The sequence below is a fragment of the Oncorhynchus nerka genome, linkage group LG7 (assembly GCF_034236695.1).
Source record: "Oncorhynchus nerka isolate Pitt River linkage group LG7, Oner_Uvic_2.0, whole genome shotgun sequence".
Taxonomy (NCBI): Eukaryota; Metazoa; Chordata; class Actinopteri; order Salmoniformes; family Salmonidae; genus Oncorhynchus; species Oncorhynchus nerka.
Genome location: NC_088402.1, coordinates 47,191,719 through 47,218,782, shown reverse-complemented (window position 1 = coordinate 47,218,782; position 27,064 = coordinate 47,191,719). Strand labels below are relative to the sequence as shown.

Genomic DNA, 27,064 nt, shown 5'->3' with positions numbered 1-27,064 from the left:
TCAAATGGCACCCTATTCCCTATGTAGAGCACTATGGGCCCTGGTCAAAGGTAGTGCACTACATAGGGGATAGGGTGCCATTTGGGACATACAATATACACTTTTGGAGACAGTAGATCAGAGAATAAAGGACATATTTTTTTGTCATTAGATGGTGTCTCTTGGTTGTAGAATTATATTACTCCCTCAGAATTATTTATTGTTAGCTATACAATTCCAAAGGTTCTAGAATGGGGGGGATTTTCTAATGTAATTCAGGAAAAGAGAATATAACACTCTTCCTGATCAGGCTCACCCTCCCTATCTTTCTTCCCCATCACTGCAGTTTAGGACTCTGACGGTGGAGGAGTACAGGCTAGCATTGAGGAACCTGGAGCTCCACCTCCAAGACTTTCTAAGAGACAGCCAGGACTCCCAGCTCTTTGGGGCAGACGACCGAATGCAGGTGGAGAGTGGCTACAAAAAGGCCAGCCAGCACTACGAAGGACTGCTGCACTCTGTGGAGAAAGGTGAGTGCGAGCATTGAGAGGGCCTGTATAGTACAAGAAGAAGCATCCAACCAAGTTATTTTTGATGACATCAGTATTGCACTTTGTTATGCACACTTTATTGCACTCTTTGTTGCATACCTTCTGAGTTGTTGTTGCATTTTCCATTCATGAACATCATGATTTCAATATGTGTTGTTAGAAATGTTGAATTTCATCACAGCCATTTGTCTACAAATAGTGGTTAACTGTTGAATTCACATTACAGGCAATGTGGTGCCCACTGGAGGTAAGGTGTCCGTCCTGGTTGCAGTGTCAGACTGCAGTGTTGACTGGCTAAGCTTGATAGTTAAGGCTGGAAATAGGGCCGTTCTGATTCACTCCATCAACTTCTCTCTTTCTAACCATCATTGATCACCATCCAAGATTTTCTCTAACTTCGCTGTTCATTGTGTTAGCCACCTTGTCAAATCGCATGAGTTTGCCTGTGTTGATGCATTGTGTTGTTTAATTATGTGTAATAATTCTGAATTTTTCTCCTGCATGAGCTGGCAGTTGATTGAGTTTGATTTTGAGAGTGAAAAACCCAGCAGCGGTGTGGTTCTTGACATGCTCAAACTGGTGTGCCTGGCACCTATTACCATAACTTGTTCAAAGGCACTTAAATCTTTTGTCTTGCCCATTTACCCTCTGAATGGCACACACACATAATACATGTCTCAATTGTCTCAAGGCTTAAAAATCCTTCTTTAACCTCTCTCCTCCCTTTCATCTACACTGATTGAAGTGGATTTAATGACATCAATAAGGGATCATAGCTTTCACCTGGATATATATAATTTTGCGCTGTTGGCGGTAGGTGCACTTGATTCATCAGCCCTAGTGCCGAGAAGGCAATGTGTTCCCATTTTGAATCATTACATGTGTCTGAAGGTAAAACTCCACCTATTCGGCAGGCCCAGAAAGCAAATCACGTGCACCTATAGGACTACCACGGGCCAATCAGGTAGCTCAGACAACTGTGTCTGCAGTTTCCTTGAGCCATTGACTTAAAATAATCCTCGAGCACACAGCAAAGTTGATACTGTGAGATTTATAAACGTTTAAATCTATGACTAGAGAGAGACTCAACAAATACAGCAAAGAAGCTGTTGTTTTTATGTGTAAGTTAGTGTTTAAGTTGTTATTCACCACAGTCAACATTTTGTTCAACACTTTTATAAGCCATGAAATGCTCAATCTCCCTACTTCCACTCACGCTGCGATGAATGAGTAGCAAAGTGTTTCGATAAGCTTGCGTTGTTGTTATTATGAGTAATAAGATGAATTGGTGAATGAGGCATAAATAAGGAAGTGGAAGACATTGTCCCCTTTTCTCAGCGGAGGGAGGGAGAGGGGAGGGACGATGAATAGGGTGAGAGGCAGAGCCTCACCGCTGCTCCCTCCCCTCAGACTGACCATCAGATGCAGGCCATCAGTCAAGTAAAATAAAAGAAGCAAATGATTATGCTCACTCAGCTGTGTCTCACAAGTAAAAGAACAAATGACATAAACTCAGCAAAAAAAAAGAAACTGTCAACTGCGTTTATTTTAAGCAAACTTAACATGTGTAAGTATTTGTATGAACATAACAAGATTCAACAACTGAGACATAAACTGAACAAGTTCCACAGACATGTGACTAACATAAATGGAATAATGTGTCCCTGATCAAAGGGGGGGGGGTCAAAATCAAAAGTAACAGTCAGTATCAGGTGTGGCCACCAGCTGCATTAAGTACTGCAGTGCATGTCCTCCTCATGGACTGCACCAGATTTGCCAATTCTTGCTGTGAGATGAACCCTGGTCCAAAGTAGTGCGCTATATAAGGAATACAGTTCCATTTGGGATGCAACCCATGTAAGCTGATCATTTTAAGCAAAAATATGCTCTTTGTATTATTCAATATTAAGGGAATGAGGTGATTTCCTTTACGGTTCATTGAGGTTCTTAACACTGTGTTATAGTCTAAGAGGTTAATCAGCGATCAGAGCACTATTTTATGATCTGGGATTCTGGTCCTCTTGAGCTGTAAATTAATATTTTTATACACCTTTGTAATGGTTTCTCCATTCTGTTCAGGTGAGGAAGAAGAATCTGAGTGCCTGAGCTACCTGACCAAGATCAAGGACCTGCGTCTGAAGCTGGAGATCTGTGAGACTCGCACTGTTACACGTCTGCGTCAGCCCGTGGACAAGAACCCGCTCATGGCTTGCGCCCAGAGGACCACTGAGCAGAAGGTACTGCAGTGACTTCACCCCTAAGTGACATTGTTTTGTTTTCTTTATTAGGATCTCCATTAGCTGTTGCACATGCATCAGCTAGTCTTCCTGTGGTCGACACAAAAATACAGTTCCTTCAGAAATTATTCATATATCTTGACTCATTCCATATTCTGTTGTGTTACAGTCGGAATTCAAAATAGATTAAATATGTTTTTCTCACACATCTACACCCTACCCCATAATGACAAAGTGAAAACATGTTTTTTAGATTTTTTTGCAAATGTATTGAAAATGAAATACAGAAATAGCTCATTTACATAAGTATTCACACCCTAGATTGAGCAAGATGGTGGACTGAACACAGTAGTGTAGATCACCTCAAGATCAAAACGTAATATTCAATATCGGTAAGTTAGACTAAATATTAACACATCACAAACTGGTGGGTAATAACCTTCAATCTGGATAACAACACAAAACAAATCGTAACGCTAGAGAAATTTATCGACAAATATTACCAAAACAAGCAATACCCAAACATGACGGAGAGTAAAAAAGGAGAACCAATCCCGAAAGAAAACGTGACTCTTCGACTGACACAGATATTTTACGCTTTTCACAACCGGGAATGGTAAGGGTGGGAACTGATCTGTTAAAATCGATAAATGACAAATTGGGCACACTCAAATGAGTCAGTAAGGATATAAAGGAGTTGAAGGCAAGGCTCAAGATGAGTGATGAAAAAACTGTGACATTGGAGAAAGAAACAAACAGGCTAAAAGGGACAGTCAACAAGATTGAAACCAACGTTAATGAACTTAAAAAGGAAAACATATTTTTGAGAGAAGCCTTACTTGACATACAGACTAGATCCATGATAGAACATCTGGTACTTACTGGTTCCAAGAGAAAGAAGGAGAAGTTCTTGGAACGTGTACACCGTTTCGGACAGAGATATGAGCGGCCAATCGTTGCCAAATTTGCTTTCTTTAAAGATAAAATAATAGTTAAAAGACTGGGTAAAAGGCTTGCTGGCACGAAAATAGACATGAATGATCAGTTCCCGAAGGAAATTGCAGAACGGCGCAAAGTTCTGTACCCAATCTTCAAGGAAAATAGATTGAAAGGAAAAAGTGTAGCTCTCGTAGTCGACAAACTGTATATTGATAACCAAATGTTCCGAGACACAAAAACTACTCCAAGGCTATTCGAAATATTTCAAAGTTCCCATAGAGTCGTCGAATAATGGAAGACCCAAAACTAGCCATGATAGAGATTGTAATAAAACATATATAGAAAAGCAATAAAATACAACAATTGTTAAAGAAATAAACTACAACTACACTATACTCTTCTAGTTAGGGAATATTGGGGGAAAAAATGTTTTAGACTTTCCATTTACAGTATTTAATAAATTGATAAGACATCATTAGAAGAAAGGATCATTAGTGAAATAATACATCATGAAATATAAAGGAACTGGAACACAAAAGTACTGAATCAACATGGAAGAGATAAAACACAGAGGACATAGAAGGCACAGTATGTGGGTATGTGTATTTTGATGGAAGGTGGGGTGTGTTTTTGTGTTTGGAAAAGTGTGGAGTTAAGTGAAAAAGGATAGGGGCAGCAAATCCCAGAGCCCATGTGTGTTTGTGAACAGGGGTTGTGAGAGAGAGCTTTCAATTTTGTGCAGATATGGGATACACATTTTAAAATAAATTATTAATATAGTTGATGTATTTACTGTCATGGTGGAATGATCCACAACCCTATACCCTAGACACCCAAATGAGTGACCCATACAATAAGGAGAAGTTCTTATCTATTTTATGGGCCTACTGTAAGTAGCCTATACGCAGCCAAATCAGAAAGATGAATGTGGTCAGAGACCTACTAAAGCAGCACCGCCCCCTCAAGATTCTGAGCCTGCCTGGCAGGGTTGGTCCTACAAAGCCAAAGCCTACTGATAGGAGAGCATAACATAGAAGGAAAATCAGAAAGCTGCTAATGAAAACCTTGACAACCTTGTACCTAGCCGGTTGGTGGTCCCCACCCAGGCAGTGGCAGTGCTGGCAACACTAGCTGCAGTAACCCATGGGGAGGGGGTCACACTCGGACATTCAGAGAGGGGGCATATTGTTGTGGCCCTGGTGGCACAAAATCATCATCAACGGTCTGACTGCAGAGATGCTTTGGAATAGGGTCACAACGGGGAACCAGCGTGTGGGTGTTTCAGGGGAAGGGGGTGTATCTGATCTCCATCACCTAGGACTTGACAATGGTTAATTAAATCTCTCAACTGCATATGTATTTATAAATCAAGTCCCTTCTTGATTTGGGATCTGGGATGGAACAACTGTTTAGCATCTGTGTTTATGGTTGTTTGTGGGGGAAAGGGGTTGTGTGTGTGTGTGTGTGTGTGTGTGTGTGTGTGTGTGTGTGTGTGTGTGTGTGTGTGTGTGTGTGTGTGTGTGTGTGTGTGTGTGTGTGTGTGTGTGTGTGTGTGTGTGTCACACAACTGTTGCTAGGGAGTAAAGATGTTAGGAACAATATAGGATGAATCACAATAATTGTTTGCTAAGATAATAATTGCTTGTCAAAATGTAATTTTTGTAATGTCAATCCTGATAAGAGGTAACAATCCTTTGCATGAACCACCTACATTATGACAAATATGAATTGTTATTTATGAAAATTAAGATAAGCAGGATGTTTTATTTCTTAATAGCTATATATAATACAAATACAGGTGAGGGCGATGGAAATGCTTTTGGTGGCTGATTCTGCTTCTGTTCTGTAGGTGACACTCTCTGCTCTTTTCGAAGGATTGGCCCTGATCTTTCGGGGCCTTGGTATCCGGGGGGACAGGGGTGGTTTGCCGGTCACTGAGATGACAACCCAACTTGGGATGGGGAGGGGTTTTAGCGGGTGTAATAGTGAGGAACAATTGGAGGTTAATTTAGTAGCAATGCAAATATCATGGTATAGCTATATGGACACTCAATCACTGTGGTACATTTAATGGTGAGTTTACAAATATATATTAAACGGAAAGGGAAAGGGGGATACCTAGTCAGTTGTACATCTGCATGCATTCAACTGAAATGTGTCTTCCACATTTAACCCAACCCCTCTGAATGATAAATAGATTTGTAACGTGTACTTCATTATCCTTCCTGGGGCGGCAGGGTAGCCTAGTGGTTAGAGTGTTGGACTAGTAACTGGAAGGTTGGAAGTTCAAACCCCCGAGCTGACAAGGTACAAATCTCTCGTTCTGCCCCTGAACAGGCAGTTAACCCACGAGGCAGTCATTGAAAATAAGAATTTGTTCTTAATTGACTTTTCTAGTTAAATAAAGGTAAAAATAAATAAATGGTAAATGCTGAAATAAATATAGCTAGTTATAATTGTAATGGCTTACAGATAAGGAAAGACAGTTAGTATTTACCTGGCTAAAATTTTAGATGAAAAGGACTGGGGGGGAGTGAAATATACACTGCTCAAAGAAATAAAGGGAACACTTAAACAACACAATGTAACTCCAAGTCAATCACACTTCTGTGAAATCAAACTGTCCACTTAGGAAGCAACACTGATTGACAATAAATTTCACATGCTGCTGTGCAAATGGAATAGACAACAGGTGGCAATTAGCAAGACACCCCCAATAAAGGAGTGGTTCTGCAGGTGGTGACCACAGACCACTTCTCAGTTCCTATGCTTCCTGGCTGATAATTTGGTCATTTTTGAATGCTGCCGGTGCTTTCACTCTAGTGGTAGCATGAGATGGAGTCTACAACCCACAAATCAAATCAAATTAATTTATATAGCCCTACGTAGATCAGCTGATATCTCAAAGTGCTGTACAGAAACCCAGCCTAAAACCCCAAACCACAAGCAACGAAGTGTAGAAGCACGGTGGCTAGGAAAAACTCCCTAGAAAGGCCAAAACCTAGGAAGAAACCTAGAGAGGAACCAGGCTATATGTGGGGTGGCCAGTCCTCTTCTGGATGTGCCGAGTGGAGATTATAACAGAACATGGCCAAGATGTTCATAAATAACCAGCATGGTCCAATAATAATAAGGCAGAACCGTTGAAACTGGAGCAGCAGCACGGCCAGGTGGACTGTCACACAAGTGGCTCAGGTAGTGCAGCTCATCCAGGATGGCACATCAATGCGAGCTGTGGCAAGAAGGTTTGCTGTGTCTGTCAGCGTAGTGCCCAGAGCATGGAGGCGCTACCAGGAGACAGGCCAGTACATCAGGAGACGTGGAGGAGGCCGTAGGAGGGCAACAACCCAGCAGCAGGACCGCTACCTCCGCCTTTGTGCAAGGAGGAGCAGGAGGAGCACTGCCAGAGCCCTGCAAACTGACCTCCAGCAGGCCACAAATGTGCATGTGTCTGCTCAAACGGTCAGAAACAGACTCCATGAGGGTGGTATGAGGGCCCGACGTCCACAGGTGGGGGTTGTGCTTACAGCCCAACACTGTGCAGGACGTTTGGAATTTGCCAGAGAACACCAAGATTGGCAAATTCGCCACTGGCGCCCTGTGTTCTTCACAGATGAAAGCAGGTTCACACTGAGCACATGTGACAGATGTGACAGAGTCTGGAGACGCTGTGGGGGACGTCCTGCTGCCTGCAACATCCTGCAGCATGACCGGTTTGGCGGTGGGTCAGTTATGGTGTGGGTTGGCATTTCTTTGGGGGGCTGCACAGCCCTCCATATTCTCGCCTACGGCCTCCTCCACGTCTCCTGATGTACTGGCCTGTCTCCTGGTAGCGCCTCCATGCTCTGGACACTATGCTGACAGACACAGCAAACCTTCTTGCCACAGCTCGCATTGATGTCCCATCCTGGATGAGCTGCACTACCTGAGCCACTTGTGTGGGTTGTAGACTCCGTCTCATGCTACCACTAGAGTGAAAGCACCGCCAGCATTCAAAAGTGTCCAAAACATCAGCCAGGAAGCATAGGAACTGAGAAGTGGTCTGTGGTTACCACCTGGAGAACCACTCCTTTATTGGAGGTGTCTTGCTAATTGCCTATAATTTCCACCTGTTGTCTATTCCATTTGCAAAACAGCATGTGAAATGTATTGTCAATCAGTGTTGCTTCCTACGTGGACAGTTTGATTTCACAGAAGTGTGATTGACTTGGAGTTACATTGTGTTGTTTAAGTGTTCCCTTTATTTTTTTGAGCAGTGTATAAATACCTGGAATATTTCAATTTGAGAATCTCGTATACAATTGGTTAAAGTTATGTGTAAAATAGGTGTAAAATAGTAAATAATGGCTACATCTCAGAAAGTTTAAAACTGTCAAGAGTAAAGTAAGTTTGTCAAATATCAGCATATCTATTTATTATTAATGTTAGGTGTTAAAATCAGATCCAACAATAATATGAAGGGATTAGAAATGCAGGGCTTAAAAACAAAGGTGTTATTGTTCGATTGATGTTTTCTTTTAAATCCACAATTAGAATCCCTCCACACCATCAGAGGATCTCTATACTTTTCTCTGGATTAAAACCAAATGATGATACATGTACTATGTTACATATTGGATCACATTTTTTTTTTTTTTTACTTTTACATTACCGTGTAGTTTACAAATAAAATGGTTTCATAATAGTGCTTGATGGTTTTTGAGACCTCACTTGAATAAACTTTCAATGTTCTTGAAATGTTCCGTATCGACTGACCTTCATGTCTTAAAGTAATGCTGGACTGTCATCCACCCTCTGGCCTGCCTCGCCTCCCTACCACTGAAACAGTTCCGCTGTCAAAACTCCACCCCTCACGACGCCAGGACAGAGTCAATCACCACCTTCCGGAGACACCTGAAACCCCACTTTAAGGAATACCTAGATAGGATAAAGTTTGAAAAGATTTCTGGAGGTCGATGCTAATTTGAGCTGTTCTTGCCATATTATGGTCTTGGTCTTTTACCAAATATGTCTTTCTTCTGTATACCCCCCTACTTTGTCACAACACAACTGATTGGCTCAAACAAATTAAGAAGGAAAGAAATTCCACAAATTATCTTAAAGCACACCTGTTAATTGAAATGCATTCCATGTGACTACCTGATGAAGTTGGTTGAGAGAATGGCAAGAGTGTGCAAAGCTGTCATCAAGGCAAAGGGTGGCTACTTTGAATTCTCAAGTATATATTTGGATTTGTTTCACACTTTTTTGATTACATAATTCCATATGTGATATTTCATGGTTTTGTTGTCTTCAGTATTTTACAGTGTGGAAAATAGTACAACAAAAAAAAAGAACCTTGAATGAGTAGGTGTTCTAAAACTTTTGACCGGTAGTGTACAGTATATATTTTCCCACCAAAAGTAAAATATTCACACCCTGAGTCACTACTTTGTAGAAGCACCTTTGGTGGTGTAATGAACACGAGGGGAGACAGAGCTGGTTTCAAGCGCAGGGCGATGTTTATTGCAAAGGGCCACAGGAGGAGGCAGATAGCTGGGTCCAGGGGCAGGCAGAAGGTCATACACAGGGGGTCCAAAAGGGCAACAGTACAGGCAGGGAAAAGGCTAGTAAGATCAGGCAATAGGTAGATAACAGGAAATCCGATAGGCTAAACTACAGGCAGGGAATAGCAAAAGGCGTTGTTAGTGAGTCAGGCAAAAACTATCATACGCGGAGGAGTAAATCACAGTGAAACCAGCGCTCCGAAAGACGCGTCACAAAAACAAACAATACTTCACAGTGATTGGGTGCAAAAAACTGATCTAAATAGTGTGTGATAATGACATTTTGGTGTGTGACCAGGTGATTAAAATTACGTTGATTGGGATCTGGAGCGTGAGCTGCGTTCATGGGGATCTAGGTGTTTGAGAGTGTGAGCTGGAAAGTGAGCTGCGTTCAGGGCATCTACGTTTTTGAGGGTGTGAGTTGGAAACAGATGTTACAGGCAGTGATTACAGCTGTAAGTCTTTTTGCGTAAGAGCTTTGCACACCTGGATTTTACAATATATATATATATATATATATATATATATATATATATATATATATATATTCCCAATATTGTTTTTTAAATACTTCAAGCTCTGTCAAGTTGATTGTTGATCATTGCTAGACAGCCATTTTCAAGTCTTGCCAGAGGTTTCTTCCTTCCTGACCACCCATGTAGGCCAAGTTAGTCTCTTTCTGACAGTTGTCATAGATTGTGGCTAGAGAAGCCTGTAAATCTCTTGATGTTACCCTGGGGTTATTTGAGACTTCCATGAGCATCTTTCGGTCAGCTCTTGGGCTGAATTTTGTGGGACTACCTGTCCTAGGTAGATTGCCAGTGGTCTGGAATTTTCTCCATTTGTAGATGATCTGTTTGACAGTGGAATGATGTACTTCGAATTGCTTGGAAAATGATATCTAACCCCTCCCAGACTCATGGGCATCAATAATCCTTTTCTAAGGGCCTTTGATAGGTCTTTTGATTTTGGCATGATGTGTTACCACACACACATATGGTTACCAGACCACGTTTCTGGACCTTCCCAAGTTACTCTCTAATGATTTTCTAATTATTTGCACTTGTTGTGGTGCACCTGATTCAAATCTTTGCCATTTTATGTCATGGTAAAGGTAGGGGTATACTGACTTTTTTTCAATAAAAGTTAACTTTTTTGTGAGTGATTTGTTAATTGGTTTACCTTTGGTTGGAATTTAGCTCAAATATCCAGGTGTCCAAATATGTAAAACAAAATAAAAAACACTTTGCAGGGGGTGTACTTATTTGTTCACATGACTGTATGTAATTTAGATTCAGGGGGTCACCATGCCACTGCAATGGTTACCGTAAATCACACATCCAATCCCAAAGTAAACAGACTGAAGTTAATGGTAGATCTGTGATGAATTGTCATCCCAAAATAGATAACATGCCTATTTGAAACAGAGCCAGGCCACATTCAACAGAGGGTTATTGTTTAGGAAACTATTTCAAGTTCCCTTGTGTCAAGTAAATTAAGTTAGACAGTAGAAGGGCAAACTAACATTTTTAGATCAGACATGCTGTGTAGTATGTTACATCTGCTCGATTCTTGTCGTAATAATTTCAGAAGACCTTTGTTTTCCTATTTTGCTTGTTAGCAACTCCATGAAAAAAAGACTGCAGGTGGAATGGCTAGTTATGGTCCATTATTCCCTTTTCTGCTCATAGAAAGTCCAGTCAGTGTTGGAGGACTTGAAGAAAGACCTGACCAATGTGGCTGAGAAGACACAGAAGGTACTGACATCCGCTCAGCAGTCCAGCTCCGCCCTAGTACTGTGCTCTGAGCTGGATATTACGCTGAAGAAGATGGAGCACATCTACAGCCTGTCCTCCGTGTACCTGGACAAGTGAGTCCCTCGCTAACTCTGATTGTTACTACATGCATATCAAAACCATCTTTAATCTAAATAGTTTATCTGAATCATAATACACACACAGCTAACACTATACACCACTCCTTGTTTAGACTGCAAACCATCGACATAGTGATCCGCAGCACAAAGGGTGTAGAGGACACCCTCAAAAAGTACGAAGCCCGTTTACGAGATGTCAACAAGATGCCAACAGACGAAAAAGAGGTGGAGAACTACCGCACCCAGCTAAAGGTACAGTATCTCTGTTAGAATTAACTGTATTCTATCCGTTGGTGTGTAGACAATGCTTTCATATGGACTGGTTATCAGACAGTGACTTAATGATTTCTATGCATTTCTAGCAATGTTCCTCTCTCTCCCGCTCTTTCTTGCTTCCCCCCCCTCTTTCTTGCGCTCTCTCTCTCTCTCTCTCTCTCTCTCTCTCTCTCTCTCTCTCTCTCTCTCTCTATATATATATATATATATATATATATATATATATATATATATATATATATATATACTCTCTTTATATATCTTTCGCTTTCTCTCTCTGTCTACTCTCTCTCTTTTACTCTAACTCTCTCACTCGCTCTCTGTCTCCCTCTTATTCTCTTTCTCTCCTTCTCTCTCTCTGGTAGACAATGCTTGGCGAGGCCGAGGATGACCAGAATACGTTCGACACTCTCCAGGAAAAGCTGCAGAAGGCGATGGTCGTAAACGAGCGGATGACGCAGGTCCACAGCGAGCACGATGCCGAGCTGGAACACTTTCGCCAAGTAGTGGCTGTGCTAGAGGAGCGCTGGCAGGCCGTGTTCGCCCAGATAGACCTGCGCCAACGCGAGCTGGACTTGCTGGGGAGGCAGATGCGCTCCTACCGCGAGAGCTATGACTGGCTCATCAGATGGCTCAATGATGCCAAGCAGAGGCAGGAGAAAATCCAGGCTGTGCCCATCGGTGACAGCGAGGCCCTCAAGCAGCAGTTGGCACAGGAGAAGGTACTGTACAACTGATAATAATAATAATTCTACCAAGATGCTCAGTGTTTTACATAGTAACAGGGAAACTCACCTAATCCACCATCGATGTGAGGCACCCAGGACTAGGTATCAGGAGGCTTCCATTACAAATAGGGGAGCTGAAGATTCTTAGCTCGATGATGGAATGTAATGTAATGTTACGTTATCAAGACTCGGTTTTTCAGTTTTACAATCTTTTATTATTGCAGAAACTCCTAGAAGAGATTGAGAAAAACAAAGATAAGGTTGAGGAGTGTCAAAAACATGCAAGATCATATATTGATGCGGTCAAGGTGCGTATGCAGATCAGATGTCACTTAAAATAAGATTATGCAAATGATGATTTGTTGCATCAATGATATTTGTATATTATGTCAATGTGTTTTCCCCAGGACTATGAGCTTCAGTTGTTGACGTACAAAGCTCTGAGGACACCTCTGGCTTCGCCCCTAAAGAAAACCAAAATGGAGTGTGCATCTGACAATATCATCCAAGAGGTAGACATATAGACATGATGGGGAATTTATTTAATAGTCTTTTACAGCTTCAGTAGCTTTAAAGTTGTTTACAATTACAGTGAGCTGCAAAAGTATTGGGACAGTTTTAATTAAACAATGATTATGAAATAAAGGTGCAGACTGACAGCTTTAATATGAGTGTATTTTCATCCATATTGGGTGAACCGTTTAGAAATGGCAGCAGGTTTTGTACATAGTTTTAGGGGATCAAAGGTATTGGGAGAAATTATATGTGTATTAAAGTAGTCCATCATCAACAGTCAGAAATGTAGTATTTGGCCACATATTCCTAGCACACAATAATTACATTAAGCTAGTGACTCTACAAACTTGTTGGATGCATTTGCTGTTTGTTTTAGTTGTGTTTCAGCTTATTTTTTGCCCAATAGAAATGAATGGTAAATAATGTCTTGTGTCATTTTGGAATCACTTTTATTGTAAATAAGAATAAGAATGTTTCTAACACTTCTACATTAATGTGGATGCTACCATGATTATGGATAATCTTGAATTAGTCGTGAATAATGATGAATGCAGGCATAAATATCATACCCCCCAAAAATGCTAACCTCTCCTGTTATTGTTATGGTGAGAGGCTAGCATGTCTTGGAGGTATGATCATTATTCACAATTGTTTCAGGACTTTAAACATCTGGAATTGTCTTTCAGTATGTGACTCTGAGAACCCGCTACAGTGAATTGATGACTCTGACCAGCCAGTACATCAAGTTTATAATGGAGACACAGCACCGACTTGAGGATGAGGAGGTAATTGAGGGACAGATTGAAAATAGGCAGCAGCTCCCTGCTTATCCACTAACCATAACAACAATATCCTGGTCCAAGATCTGTTTGTGCTATCATGTCAACTCTTTTCCATGCCAAACATTTTGTGGCATGTCAAGGAGTGGCATGATGGCACGAACAGGCTCACATACGCAGGCTATAACACTCTCTTTATGGAAAATCAAATATATCCTTGTCAGTATATAGCACCAGTCAGAACACCAGTTCACCAGTTTTTCTTAATTCTTTACTATTTTCTACATTGTACAATAATAGTGAAGACATCAAATCCCCATTTTTGGAACTTAGCCTCTGTGGGTAATACACTTTGCATGGTCTTTGCACATTATTATTTCTCTGCTTCTGTCCTTTCAAGTTTATTTCCAATTTTAAAACATGGTGGATTGAATTTGAAGAAGGTAAAATATAATACAATCTTAGTCCAAGGTAAAGTTCAAGAGTAGTAGCCAAGTCAGTACATTGAACGTGTTCTTTGATTGATTCTTATTTGATTTTAGTAATGAAAGATGAAATGGTTACTACAAGAAAAAACAAGGAAAAATACCTCAACTGCATTATGCTATTCAAGATTTCAATAGTGTTGTTGCAATGTAAAGTCTCACTATGTGAGCCATACATTAAGTATGGGATTATTTTCTCAAAGCAAATAGCAAACATTTCTGTCCCTAGATAACGAATATTTATTCATTTGAAATACATTTAGGTTCCGACATTATTGACAACCATGATAAAGATGAGCAAAAATGACTGTATAAAATAAATTGTGTGCTCAAAAACATTATAACTTTTTTAGCATACAATTTTGTTACGTTACAGCCTTATTCTAAAATGTATTAAAAAAAATGTTTACTCATAAATCTACACACAATACTCCATAATAACAAAGTTCAAACATGTTTTTAGAAAGTTTGCATATGTCTTTTTTTTTTAAACGGAAATTTAACATTTACATAAGTATTCAGACCCTTTACTCAGTACTTTGTTGAAGCACCTTTGGCAGCGATTACAGCCTCGTGTCTTCTTGGGTATGACGCTACAATCTTGGCACACCTGTATATGGAGAGTTTCTCCAATTCTTCTCTGCAGATCCTCTCAACCTCTGTCAGGTTGGATGGGGAGCATCGCTGTACAGCTATTTTCAGGTCTCTCCAGAGATGTTAGATCGGGTTCAAGTCTGGGCTCTAGCTGGGCCACTGAAGGACATTCAGAGACATTCAAGCCACTCCTGCGTTGTCTTGGCTGTGTGTTTTTAGGGTTGTTGTCCTGTTGGAAAGTGAACCTTTTAACCCAGTCAGAGGTCCTGAGCGCTTGGGAGCAGATTTTCATCAAGGATCTCTCTTTGCTCTGTTCATCTTTCCCTCGATCCTGACTAGTCTCCCAGTCCCTGCCGCTGAAAAACAAGCCCTCAGCATGATGCTGCCATCACCATGCTTCACCGTAGGGATGGTATTGGGCAGGTGATGTGTGGTGCCTGGTTTCCTCCAGACGTGAAGGTTGGCATTCAGGCCAAAGAGTTCAATCTTGGTTTCATCAGACCAGAGAATCTTGTTTCTCGTGGTCCAAGAGTCCTTTAGATGCCTTTTGGAAAACTCAAAGCGGCTGTCATGTGCCTTTTACTGAGGAAGTGGCTTCCATCTGGCCGCTCTAGCATAAAGGCATGATTGGTGGAGTGCTGCAGAGATGGCTGTCATTCTGAAAGGTCCTCCCATCTCCACAGAGGAACTCTGGAGCTCTTTCAGAGTGACCATCGGGTTCTTGGTCACCTCTCTGACCAAGGCCCTTCTCCCATGATTGCTCAGTTCTTGGAAACCTTCAATGCTGCAGAAATGTACCCTTCCCCTTAGCTGTGCCTTGACACAATCCTGTCTCTGAACTCTACAGACAATTCCTTTGACCTCATGGCTTGGTTTTTTCTCTGACAACTGTGGGACTGTATATAGACAGGTGTCTGCCTTTCCAAATCATGTCCAATCCATTGAATCAATCAAGTTTCTAAAAACCTGTTCATGCTTTGTCATTATGGGGTATTGTGGTTGTAGATTGCTGAGTTTAATTATTATTATTATTTTTTAAATAAGGCTGTAACGTAACAAAATTTGACCCGATTCAGGAAACTAAGCGCAACTAATGTGTTTTTTTTGGCAGAAATGCCTTCTCGTACATGTGAACTTTCATGTGCCAAACAAACTTGTAAATAAGAAAACAATTGTTAAATGATGAGCCTTGTTAGTTAAGCCACAGAAAAAGGAGGCAAACCTTACCACTAGCCATGATTGACTGAGATAATGAGTGGGCTGGACATGCCGAGAGAGGAGTTTGGATTGGTCTGCCATATTGAAGGCTTCTGTCTATTTGAGCTCATCAGTATGTGTTGGTAATCCTGTCGAACACAGCCTTTTTTTTTAGGTATTGTGTAGTGGAGCTGCATAAGTGTTGCTTTCCACTTTCTGGAGGATCAAGTTTTGAAATATGAGTATGATAGCTAAAGAGATGGAGAAAACAGCTGTCTCCAGATTACATTTTCAAACTAAGGGCAACTGTGGTATGGCATTCCTGACAGGGAGACGCGTCCATCAGGCATGATGATGTATACAGGTGAGATAGTCTAGCGATAGCTAGCTACATTTTTAGATATTACACGTTTGTAATTTTGACAGAAAGTGGTTTCATGTCAAGCTAAAGTGTACTGTTAGCTAGCTAGCTAACGTTAGCTGACTGGCTCCCTAGCTGACGTTATTATTCATTCAGTTATTATTTGTTTCCCAGAGGCATTTTCTTTTCTAGTTAAAGCCTAATGCTAGCTAGCTAACATTGGCCCTGGTTGGTTAGCTCCCAGCACTGTGACATTGTTGGCACTTTGTTTGTTGTTGTTTAACCAGCTAACGTTACCTGGCTGGATTTGTTAGCTAACGTTATGTGATGTATGTGATCTTAAATGTTGCTAGCTAGCTAGGTGCATTAGGTGCATTGTTTATCTAGCTAGCTAGCTATGGGTTAAAGAATGCTCCTGCAACTCAGCATTCTTTGTCCTCCAAACACGACGAGTTGAGTTTTTACCAAAAAGTTATATTTTGGTTTCATCTGACCATATGACATTCTCCCAATCTTCTTCTGGATCATCCAAATGCTCTCTAGCAAACTTCAGACGGGCCTAGACATGTACTGGCTTAAGCAGGGGGACACGTCTGGCACTGCAGGATTTGAGTCCCTGGCGGCGTAGTGTGTTACTGATGGTAGGCTTTGTTACTTTGGTCCCAGCTCTCTGCAGGTCATTCACTAGGTCCCCCCGTGTGGTTCTGGGATTTTTGCTCACCGTTCTTGTGATAATTTTGACCCGACGGGGTGAGATCTTGCGTGGAGCCCCAGATCGAGGGAAATTATCAGTGGTCTTGTATGTCTTCCATTTCCTAATAATTGCTCCCACAGTTGATTTCTTCAAACCAAGTGGTGCAGGTCTACAATTTTGTTTCTGGTGTCCTTTGACAGCTCTTTGGTCTTGGCCATAGTGGAGTTTGGAGTGTGACTGTTTGAGGTTGTGGACAGGTGTTTTTTATACTGATAACAAGTTCAAACAGGTGCCATTAATACAGGTAACAAGTGGAGGACAGAGGAGCCTCTTAAAGAAGAAGTTACAGGTCTGTGAGAGCCAGAAATCTTGCTTGTTTGTAGGGGACCAAATACTTATTTTCCATCATAATTTGCAAATAAATTCATAAAAAATCCTACAATGTGATTTTCTGGATTTTTTTTCTCATTTTGTCTGTCATAGTTGAAGTGTAACTATGATGAAAATTACAGGCCTCTCTCATCTTTTTAAGTGGGAGAACTTGCACAATTTGTGGCTGACTAAATACTTTTTTGCCCCACTGTATATGTCTTAAGCTAAGGTGTACTGTTAGCTAGCTAGCTAACGTTAGCTGGCTGGCTCCCTAGCGGACGTTATTATTCATTTCCCAGAGCTGTTTTCTTTTCTAGTTAGAACCTAATGTGGCTCCCGAGTGGAGCAGCGGTCTAAGTCACTGCATCTCAGTACTAGAGGCATCACTACAGACACCCTGGTTCGAATCCAGGCTGTATCACAACCGGATGTAATTGGGAGTCCCATAGGGCGGCACACAATTGGCCCAGTGTTGTCTGGGTTTGGCCGGTGTAGGCCGTCATTGTAAACAAGAATTTGTTCTTAGTTAGTTTGTTGCCTAGTTAAATATATGTATTTTTTTATTAATGTTGGCACTTTGTTCGTTGTTGGCACTTTGTTCATTGTTGCTTAACTAGCTAATGTTAGCTGGCTGGCTCGTTAGCAAACATTACGTGACGTGTGTATAACACCAGTTGAATATGGCCGGTGTCAGTAACGGCTGTTTTCATGTTATCCAGAGGTATAATGTCTCTACTTCCGGCGCCGACAGAGATGGCCGCCTCGCTTCGCGTTCCTAGGAAACTATGCATTTTTTTTTTTTTACGTGTTATTTCTTACATTAGTACCCCAGGTCATCTTAGGTTTCATTACATACAGTCGAGAGGAACTACTGAATATAAGATCAGCGTCAACTCACCATCAGTACGACCAAGAATATGACTTTCACGAAGCGGACCCGGTGTTCTGCCTTTCAAACAGGACAACGGAATGGATCCCATTCGGCGACCCAAAAAAACGACTCCGTAAAAGAGGGAAACGAGGCGGTCTTCTGGTCAGACTCCGGAGACGGGCACATCGTGCACCACTCCCCAGCATTCTTCTCGCGAATGTCCAGTCTCTTGACAACAAGGTTGATGAAATCCGAGCAAGGGTAGCATTCCAGAGGGACATCAGAGACTGTAACGTTCTTTGCTTCACGGAAACATGGCTCACTGGAGAGACGCTATCGGAGGCGGTGCAGCCAGCGGGTTTCTCCACGCATCGCGCCGACAGAAACAAACAACTTTCTGGTTAGAAGAGGGGCGGGGGCGTATGCCTTATGGCTAACGAGACATGGTGTGATGACAGAAACATACAGGAACTCAAATCCTTCTGTTCACCTGATTTAGAATACCTCACAATCAAATGTAGACCGCATTATCTACCAAGAGAATTCTCTTCGATTATAATCACAGCCGTATATATTCCCCCCCAAGCAGACACATCGATGGCTCTGAACGAACTTTATTTGACTCTTTGCAAGCTGGAATCCATTTATCCGGAGGCTGCATTCATTGTAGCTGGGGATTTTAACAAGGCTAATCTGAAAACAAGACTCCCTAAATTGTATCAGCATATCGACTGCGCAACCAGGGCGGGAAAAACCTTGGATCATTGTTACTCTAACTTCCGCGACGCATATAAGGCCCTGCCCCGCCCTCCTTTCGGAAAAGCTGACCACGACTCCATTTTGCTGATCCCTGCCTACAAACAGAAGCTAAAACAAGAAGCTCCCACGCTGAGGTCTGTCCAACGCTGGTCCGACCAAGCTGATTCCACACTCCAAGACTGCTTCCATCACGTGGACTGGGATATGTTTCGTATTGCATCAGACAGCAACATTGACGAATACGCTGATTCGGTGTGCGAGTTCATTAGAACGTGCGTTGAAGATGTCGTTCCCATAGCAACGATTAAAACATTCCCTAACCAGAAACCGTGGATTGATGGCAGCATTCGCGTGAAACTGAAAGCGCGAACCACTGCTTTTAATCAGGGCAAGGTGACTGGTAACATGACTGAATACAAACAGTGCAGTTATTCCCTCCGCAAGGCTATCAAACAAGCTAAGCGTCAGTATAGAGACAAAGTAGAATCTCAATTCAACGGCTCAGACATAAGAGGTATGTGGCAGGGTCTACAGTCAATTACGGACTACAGGAAGAAAACCAGCCCAGTCACGGACCAGGATGTCTTGCGCCCAGGCAGACTAAATAACTTTTTTGCCCGCTTTGAGGACAATACAGTGCCACTGACACGGCCTGCAACGAAAACATGTGGCCTCTCCTTCACTGCAGCCGAGGTGAGTAAAACATTTAAACGTGTTAACCCTCGCAAGGCTGCAGGCCCAGACGGCATCCCCAGCCGCACCCTCAGAGCATGCGCAGACCAGCTGGCTGGTGTGTTTACGGACATATTCAATCAATCCCTATACCAGTCTGCTGTTCCCACATGCTTCAAGAGGGCCACCATTGTTCCTGTTCCCAAGAAAGCTAAGGTAACTGAGCTAAACGACTACCGCCCCATAGCACTCACTTCCGTCATCATGAAGTGCTTTGAGAGACTAGTCAAGGACCATATCACCTCCACCCTACCTGACACCCTAGACCCACTCCAATTTGCTTACCGCCCAAATAGGTCCACAGACGATGCAATCTCAACCACACTGCACACTGCCCTAACCCATCTGGACAAGAGGAATACCTATGTGAGAATGCTGTTCATCGACTACAGCTCGGCATTTAACACCATAGTACCCTCCAAGCTCGTCATCAAGCTCGAGACCCTGGGTCTCGACCCCGCCCTGTGCAACTGGGTACTGGACTTCCTGACGGGCCGCCCCCAGGTGGTGAGGGTAGGCAACAACATCTCCACCCCGCTGATCCTCAACACTGGGGCCCCACAAGGGTGCGTTCTGAGCCCTCTCCTGTTTTCCCTGTTCACCCACGACTGCGTGGCCACGCACGCCTCCAACTCAATCATCAAGTTTGCGGACGACACAACAGTGGTAGGCTTGATTACCAACAACGACGAGACGGCCTACAGGGAGGAGGTGAGGGCCCTCGGAGTGTGGTGTCAGGAAAATAACCTCACACTCAACGTCAACAAAACTAAGGAGATGATTGTGGACTTCAGGAAACAGCAGAGGGAACACCCCCCTATCCACATCGATGGAACAGTAGTGGAGAGGGAAGTAAGTTTTAAGTTCCTCGGCATACACATCACAGACAAACTGAATTGGTCCACTCACACAGACCGCATCGTGAAGAAGGCGCAGCAGCGCCTCTTCAACCTCAGGAGGCTGAAGAAATTCGGCTTGTCACCAAAAGCACAAACTTCTACAGATGCACAATCGAGAGCATCCTGGCGGGCTGTATCACCGCCTGATACGGCAACTGCTCCGCCCACAACCGTAAGGCTCTCCAGAGGGTAGTGAGGTCTGCACAACGCATCACCGGGGGCAAACTACCTGCCCTCCAGGACACCTACACCACCCGATGTTACAGGAAGGCCATAAAGATCATCAAGGACAACAACCACCCGAGCCACTGCCTGTTCACCCCGCTATCATCCAGAAGGCGAGGTCAGTACAGGTGCATCAAAGCTGGGACCGAGAGACTGAAAAACAGCTTCTACAGTGCCTTGCGAAAGTATTCGGCCCCCTTGAATTTTGCGACCTTTTGCCACATTTCAGGCTTCAAACATAAAGATATAAAACTGTATTTTTTTTTGAAGAATTATCAACAAGTGGGACACAATCATGAAGTGGAACGACATTTATTGGATATTTCAAACTTTTTTAACAAATCAAAAACTGAAAAATTGGGCGTGCAAAATTATTCAGCCCCCTTAAGTTAATACTTTGTAGCGCCACCTTTTGCTGCGATTACAGCTGTAAGTCGCTTGGGGTATGTCTCTATCAGTTTTGCACATCAAGAGACTGACATTTTTTCCCATTCCTCCTTGCAAAACAGCTCGAGCTCAGTGAGGTTGGATGGAGAGCATTTGTGAACAGCAGTTTTCAGTTCTTTCCACAGATTCTCGATTGGATTCAGGTCTGGACTTTGACTTGGCCATTCTAACACCTGGATATGTTTATTTTTGAACCATTCCATTGTAGATTTTGCTTTATGTTTTGGATCATTGTCTTGTTGGAAGACAAATCTCCGTCCCAGTCTCAGGTCTTTTGCAGACTCCATCAGGTTTTCTTCCAGAATGTTCCTGTATTTGGCTCCATCCATCTTCCCATCAATTTTAACCATCTTCCCTGTCCCTGCTGAAGAAAAGCAGGCCCAAACCATGATGCTGCCACCACCATGTTTGACAGTGGGGATGGTGTGTTCAGGGTGATGAGCTGTGTTGCTTTTACGCCAAACATAACGTTTTGTATTGTTGCCAAAAAGTTCAATTTTGGTTTCATCTGACCAGAGCACCTTCTTCCACATGTTTGGTGTGTCTCCCAGGTGGCTTGTGGCAAACTTTAAACAACACTTTTTATGGATATCTTTAAGAAATGGCTTTCTTCTTGTCACTCTTCCATAAAGGCCAGATTTGTGCAATATACGACTGATTGTTGTCCTATGGACAGAGTCTCCCACCTCAGCTGTAGATCTCTGCAGTTCATCCAGAGTGATCATGGGCCTGTTGGCTGCATCTCTGATCAGTCTTCTCCTTGTATGAGCTGAAAGTTTAGAGGGACGGCCAGGTCTTGGTAGATTTGCAGTGGTCTGATACTCCTTCCATTTCAATATTATCGCTTGCACAGTGCTCCTTGGGATGTTTAAAGCTTGGGAAATCTTTTTGTTTCCAAATCCGGCTTTAAACTTCTTCACAACAGTATCTCGGACCTGCCTGGTGTGTTCCTTGTTCTTCATGATGCTCTCTGCGCTTTTAACGGACCTCTGAGACTATCAAAGTGCAGGTGCATTTATACGGAGACTTGATTACACACAGGTGGATTGTATTTATCATCATTAGTCATTTAGGTCAACATTGGTTCATTCAGAGATCCTCACTGAACTTCTGGAGAGAGTTTGCTGCACTGAAAGTAAAGGGGCTGAATAATTTTGCACGCCCAATTTTTCAGTTTTTGATTTGTTAAAAAAGTTTGAAATATCCAATAAATGTCGTTCCACTTCATGATTGTGTCCCACATGTTGTTGATTCTTCACAAAATAATACAGTTTTATATCTTTATGTTTGAAGCTTGAAATGTGGCAAAAGGTCGCAAAGTTCAAGGGGGCCGAATACTTTCGCAAGGCACTGTATCTCAAGGCCATCAGACTGTTAAACAGCAACCACTAACACTGAGTGGCCGCTGCCAACACACTGACTCAACTCCAGCCACTTTAATAATGGGAATTGATGGGAAATTATGTAAAACATATCACTAGCCACTTTAAACAATGCTACCTAATATAATGTTTACATACCCTACATTATTCATCTCATATGAATATGTATATACTGTACTCTATATCATCTACTGCATCCTTATGTAATACATGTATCACTAGCCACTTTAACTATGCCACTTTGTTTACATACTCATCTCATATGTATATGCTGTACTCGATACCATCTACTGTATCTTGCCTATGCTGCTCTGTACCATCACTCATTCATATATCTTTATGTACATATTCTTATCCCCTTACACTGTGCATAAGACAGTAGTTTTGGAATTGTTAGTTAGATTACTTGTTGGTTATTACTGCATTGTCGGAACTAGAAGCACAAGCATTTCGCTACACTCGCATTAACATCTGCTAACCATGTGTATGTGACAAATACATTTGATTTGATTTGATTTGGGTAAACAAATCATCAGCCAGAGCGTCAAGTGTGCGCTCCAAGAGCGAAACGAGATGGGTGGGGCTAAAGCTTAAGAGGGTGTGAATGATGCTGAATCGGTGTAGACAAAGAAGAGCTCATCACTTGATATCAAAACATTTGAAGGTGATTTTCTCAAAAGTGAGTTTACAAGTTGATCAACTTTCAAAGCAGAATTACTTTCCCATTGTTCCTCAAATGCAGTGTATGATATACCATTGTGTAGCTCTGAGCCTCTAATTTATCCAATGTAAAAAAACACAATTTCAGCTTTTGCTACATAAGACCAAATCCAGGTGGTGAGTCACAAATGTGGAAAAAGTGAAGGGGTCTGAATACTTTCCGAATGCACTGTAGCTGTCAGTATTTGAACTATGTATTTTATACAGTCATTTTTGCTCATCTTTTATCAAGGGTGTCAATAAATGTGGACCCCACACTGTCTACCTACATGTACTTAAACGTTTAACTTTTTTGAGTATTTCAAACAGCTCAAACATTTATATTCTAACACTGTAATTCTTAAACATTGTTTTACCCTTTTCTGTTTGCTTCCACTCATACAGACAGCTACTGAAATACTAAAGAAGGAGGAGAGAAAAAAGTTGGCTGAGATGCAGGCTGAATTAGACAAACAAAGGCAGTTGGCTGAGGCACACATCAAAGCTATCACTAAAGCGGAACAAGAAGCCCAGGTACTCAAGTTGAAAATGAAAGAAGAGGTCAGCAGGAGAGAGGTTGTGAAAGTAGATTCTGAGAAACAGAAGCACAACATACAGCAGGAGCTGCACAAACTCAAGAACCTGTCAGAGCAGGAGATCCAAACCAAGAGCCAGCATGTTGAGGAGGCACTGTATAGTCGTACCAAGATGGAGGAGGAGATCCTTATCATCAGAATCCAATTAGAGACTACCATAAAGCAAAAGGCCACAGCTGAGGCCCAACTCCAGCAGCTCAGGGACATGGCTGCCGAGGCTGAGAGACTGAGGAAAGTTACTCAGGAGGAGGCAGAGAAGCTTCGCAAGCAGGTGAATGAAGAGACTCAGAAAAAGCGCAACGCAGAGGAGGAGCTGAATCGCAAAACAGAGGCAGAACAAGAAGCTGCCAAGCAAAAGCAGAAGGCCCTGGATGAGTTGCAGAAGTTCAAGATGCAAGCTGAAGAGGCAGAGAGGCGCATGAAACAGGCAGAAGTGGAGAAGCATAGGCAGGTCATGGTTGCGGAGGAGGTGGCACAGAAGAGTGCCGCCACCGAACTGCAGACCAAACGCTTGTCCTTTAATGAGAAGGCAGTAAAGCTTGAGGCATCGCTGAAACAAGAACAGGACACTGTTATTCAGTTGCAGGAAGAGGCAGAGTATCTCAAGAAGCAACAAGAAGAAGCCAACAAAGCCAGGGAGGAAGCAGAGAAGGAGCTTGAGAAGTGGAGGCAGAAAGCCAATGAGGCACTCCGTTTGAGGCTCCAGGCTGAGGAAGAAGCCCACATGAAGAGCCAGGCTCAGGAGGAAGCAGAGAAACAGAAAGAGGAAGCTGAGCAAGAGGCAAAGAAAAGGGCTAAGGCTGAAAAGGCTGCTCTTAAGCAAAAGGAAATGGCAGAGAAGGAGCTGGATAAACAGAGGAAATTGGCAGAGGGAACAGCACAGCAGAAACTCTCTGCAGAACAAGAGTTAATTCGCCTAAGGTCTGACTTTGACCATGGTAAGCAACAGAGGTCTTTATTGGATGAAGAGCTCCAGCGCCTGAAAAATGAGGTGAATGCTTCAGTAAAAGAAAGGAAACAGCTAGAAGACGAACTGGCTAAAGTGAGAAGTGAAATGGAAGTTCTTCTTCAGTTGAAGTTGAAAGCTGAGAAGGAGACCATGTCTACAACAGAGAAAAGCAGAAATCTCCTCGAGTCTGAGGCATCAAAAATGAGGCATCTAGCTGAAGAGGCGACTAAGCTGAGATCAATCGCTGAAGAGGCAAAGAAGCAGAGGCAGGTAGCGGAGAATAATGCGGCTCAGCAAAGAGCAGAGGCTGAGAAGATACTCAAGGAAAAACTGGCAGCCATTAATGAAGCAACTGGCCTGAAAACTGAAGCTGAGATTGCCCTGAAGGATAAAGAGGCAGAAAATGAGAGACTTAGGAGAAAAGCCGAAGATGAGGGTTATCAGAGAAAGGTCTTAGAAGACCAAGCAAAACAGCACAAGCAAGACATTGATGAAAAGATCACCCAGCTTATGAAGACTTCTGATTCTGAATTGGAGAGACAGAAGAAGATTGTAGAGGAAACTCTTAATCAGAGGAGGGTGGTCGAGGAGGAGATTTGCATCCTAAAACTAAACTTTGAGACGGCATCAACAGGCAAGTTGGATCTTGAGTTGGAGTTGAACAAGCTTAAAGGCATTGCAGATGAGACGCATAAGAACAGAGTCAATGCTGAGGAAGAGGCAGAGAAACTCAGAAAGCTTGCTTTAGAGGAGGAGAACAAAAGAAAGCAAGCTGAAGAGAAAGTTAAAAAGATCACTGCAGCAGAGGAAGAAGCAGCGCAACAATGCCATGTAGCTCAGAAAGAAGTTGAGCGCCTCAAAACGATTGCTGCCGATGCTAACAAGCAGAAGGACAATGCTGACAAAGAAACAGAGAGACAGATTATTCTAGCCAAAGAGGCTGCACAGAAATGTAGTGATGCAGAAAAGAGAGCACAGGATGTTCTGGTCAAGCAGAAAGAGGACAATCTTTCCCAGGCCAAGCTCAAAGAGGAGTTTGACATGGCTAAGAAACTTGCACAAGAAGCTGAGAAGGCCAAGGAGAAAGCTGAGAAAGAGGCTGCTTTACTCCGTCAAAAAGCAGAGAATGCTGAGAAACAGAAGAAAGCAGCTGAAGCTGAGGCTGCCAAACAGGCCAAGGCTCAGGGGGATGCTGAGAGACTGAAGAAGGAAGCAGAGCAGGAGGCTGCAAAGCGAGCAGAAGCTGAGGCTTCTGCTCTGAAACAGAAGCAGCAGGCAGGCGCAGAGATGGCCAAGCACAAAGAGTTAGCTCAACAGACATTGAAGCAGAAGACACAAGTTGAGCAGGAGCTAGCAAAGGTGAAAATGCGACTGGATGAGACTGATAAGCAGAAATATGTTTTAGATGAGGAGCTTCAGCGCCAAAAGGATGAAGTTAGCAATGCTGTCAAGCAGAAAGTTCAAGTTGAGGATGAGCTATTTAAGGTCAAGGTCCAGATGGAGGAGCTGGTCAAACTTAAGCTTAGAATTGAGAATGAGAATCAGCGTCTCATGAGTAAAGACAAAGCTAATGCTCAGAAATTCCTGGAAGAGGAAGCTGAGAACATGAAGAAGTTAGCAGAGGATGCTGCCAGGCTAAGCTTAGAAGCTCAGGAGGCAGCCCAAGAGAGACAGATTGCAGAGTCCGAGCTTGCCGAACAGAGGGCTCTTGCTGACAAAATGCTGAAGGAGAATATGCAGGCTATCCAAGAAGCAACTAAACTGAAAGCTGAGGCAGAGAAGCTCCAGAAACAAAAGGACAAAGCTCAGGAGCAGGCCCAAAAACTGCTGGAGGACAAGCAGCAAATGCAGCAGCGTCTTGATGAGGAGACAAGGGGCTTCCAAAAATCTCTAGAGGCTGAGCGCAAGAGGCAGCGTGAAACAACTGCAGAAGCAGAGAAATTGAAGCTTAGGGTGACACAGCTCAGTGATGCTCAGTCCAAAGCAGAGGAGGAGGCCATGAAATTCAAAAAACAAGCTGATGAGATAAGAGTTTGTCTCCAAGAGAAAGAGCAAAATGCTTCAGAAAAAGTAATTGTAGATAAACTGGAGGGGCAGAGATTACAGAGAAGCAAACAGTCTGATGATTTATGTAAAACCATAGCTGACCTTGAGAAAGAAAAGGAGAAATTACAAAAAGAGGCTGCAGATCTACAGACTAAGTCTAAAGAGGTATTGTGAAATGTAAAATAATCTTGTGAAAATCCATTTGCAAATAACCATAAGCTTCTCAAAAACACTAACACATAAAGGAGATCCAAATGTCCTATTCATGTGAATTGCAGAGACTGTCATCAATACTAAGTGTCCAGCTCATGAACTGAATGTTGCAGCGT

The 27,064-nt window shown here is 42.6% G+C and overlaps 1 protein-coding gene across 1 annotated transcript in view; it reads left to right on the top strand.

Moving 5' to 3' along the window:
• LOC115137205 (plectin-like) overlaps window positions 1-27,064 on the top strand; it is a 106,002-nt gene that overhangs the window by 69,507 nt on the left and 9,431 nt on the right. Inside the window, exons 24-32 of the mRNA XM_029673366.2 lie at window positions 326-509; window positions 2,610-2,767; window positions 10,944-11,122; window positions 11,242-11,380; window positions 11,770-12,126; window positions 12,357-12,440; window positions 12,540-12,644; window positions 13,335-13,433; window positions 23,550-26,900. Of these exons, the coding sequence (XP_029529226.2) occupies window positions 326-509; window positions 2,610-2,767; window positions 10,944-11,122; window positions 11,242-11,380; window positions 11,770-12,126; window positions 12,357-12,440; window positions 12,540-12,644; window positions 13,335-13,433; window positions 23,550-26,900 (4,656 nt within the window). The remainder of the gene's footprint in view (window positions 1-325; window positions 510-2,609; window positions 2,768-10,943; window positions 11,123-11,241; window positions 11,381-11,769; window positions 12,127-12,356; window positions 12,441-12,539; window positions 12,645-13,334; window positions 13,434-23,549; window positions 26,901-27,064) is intronic.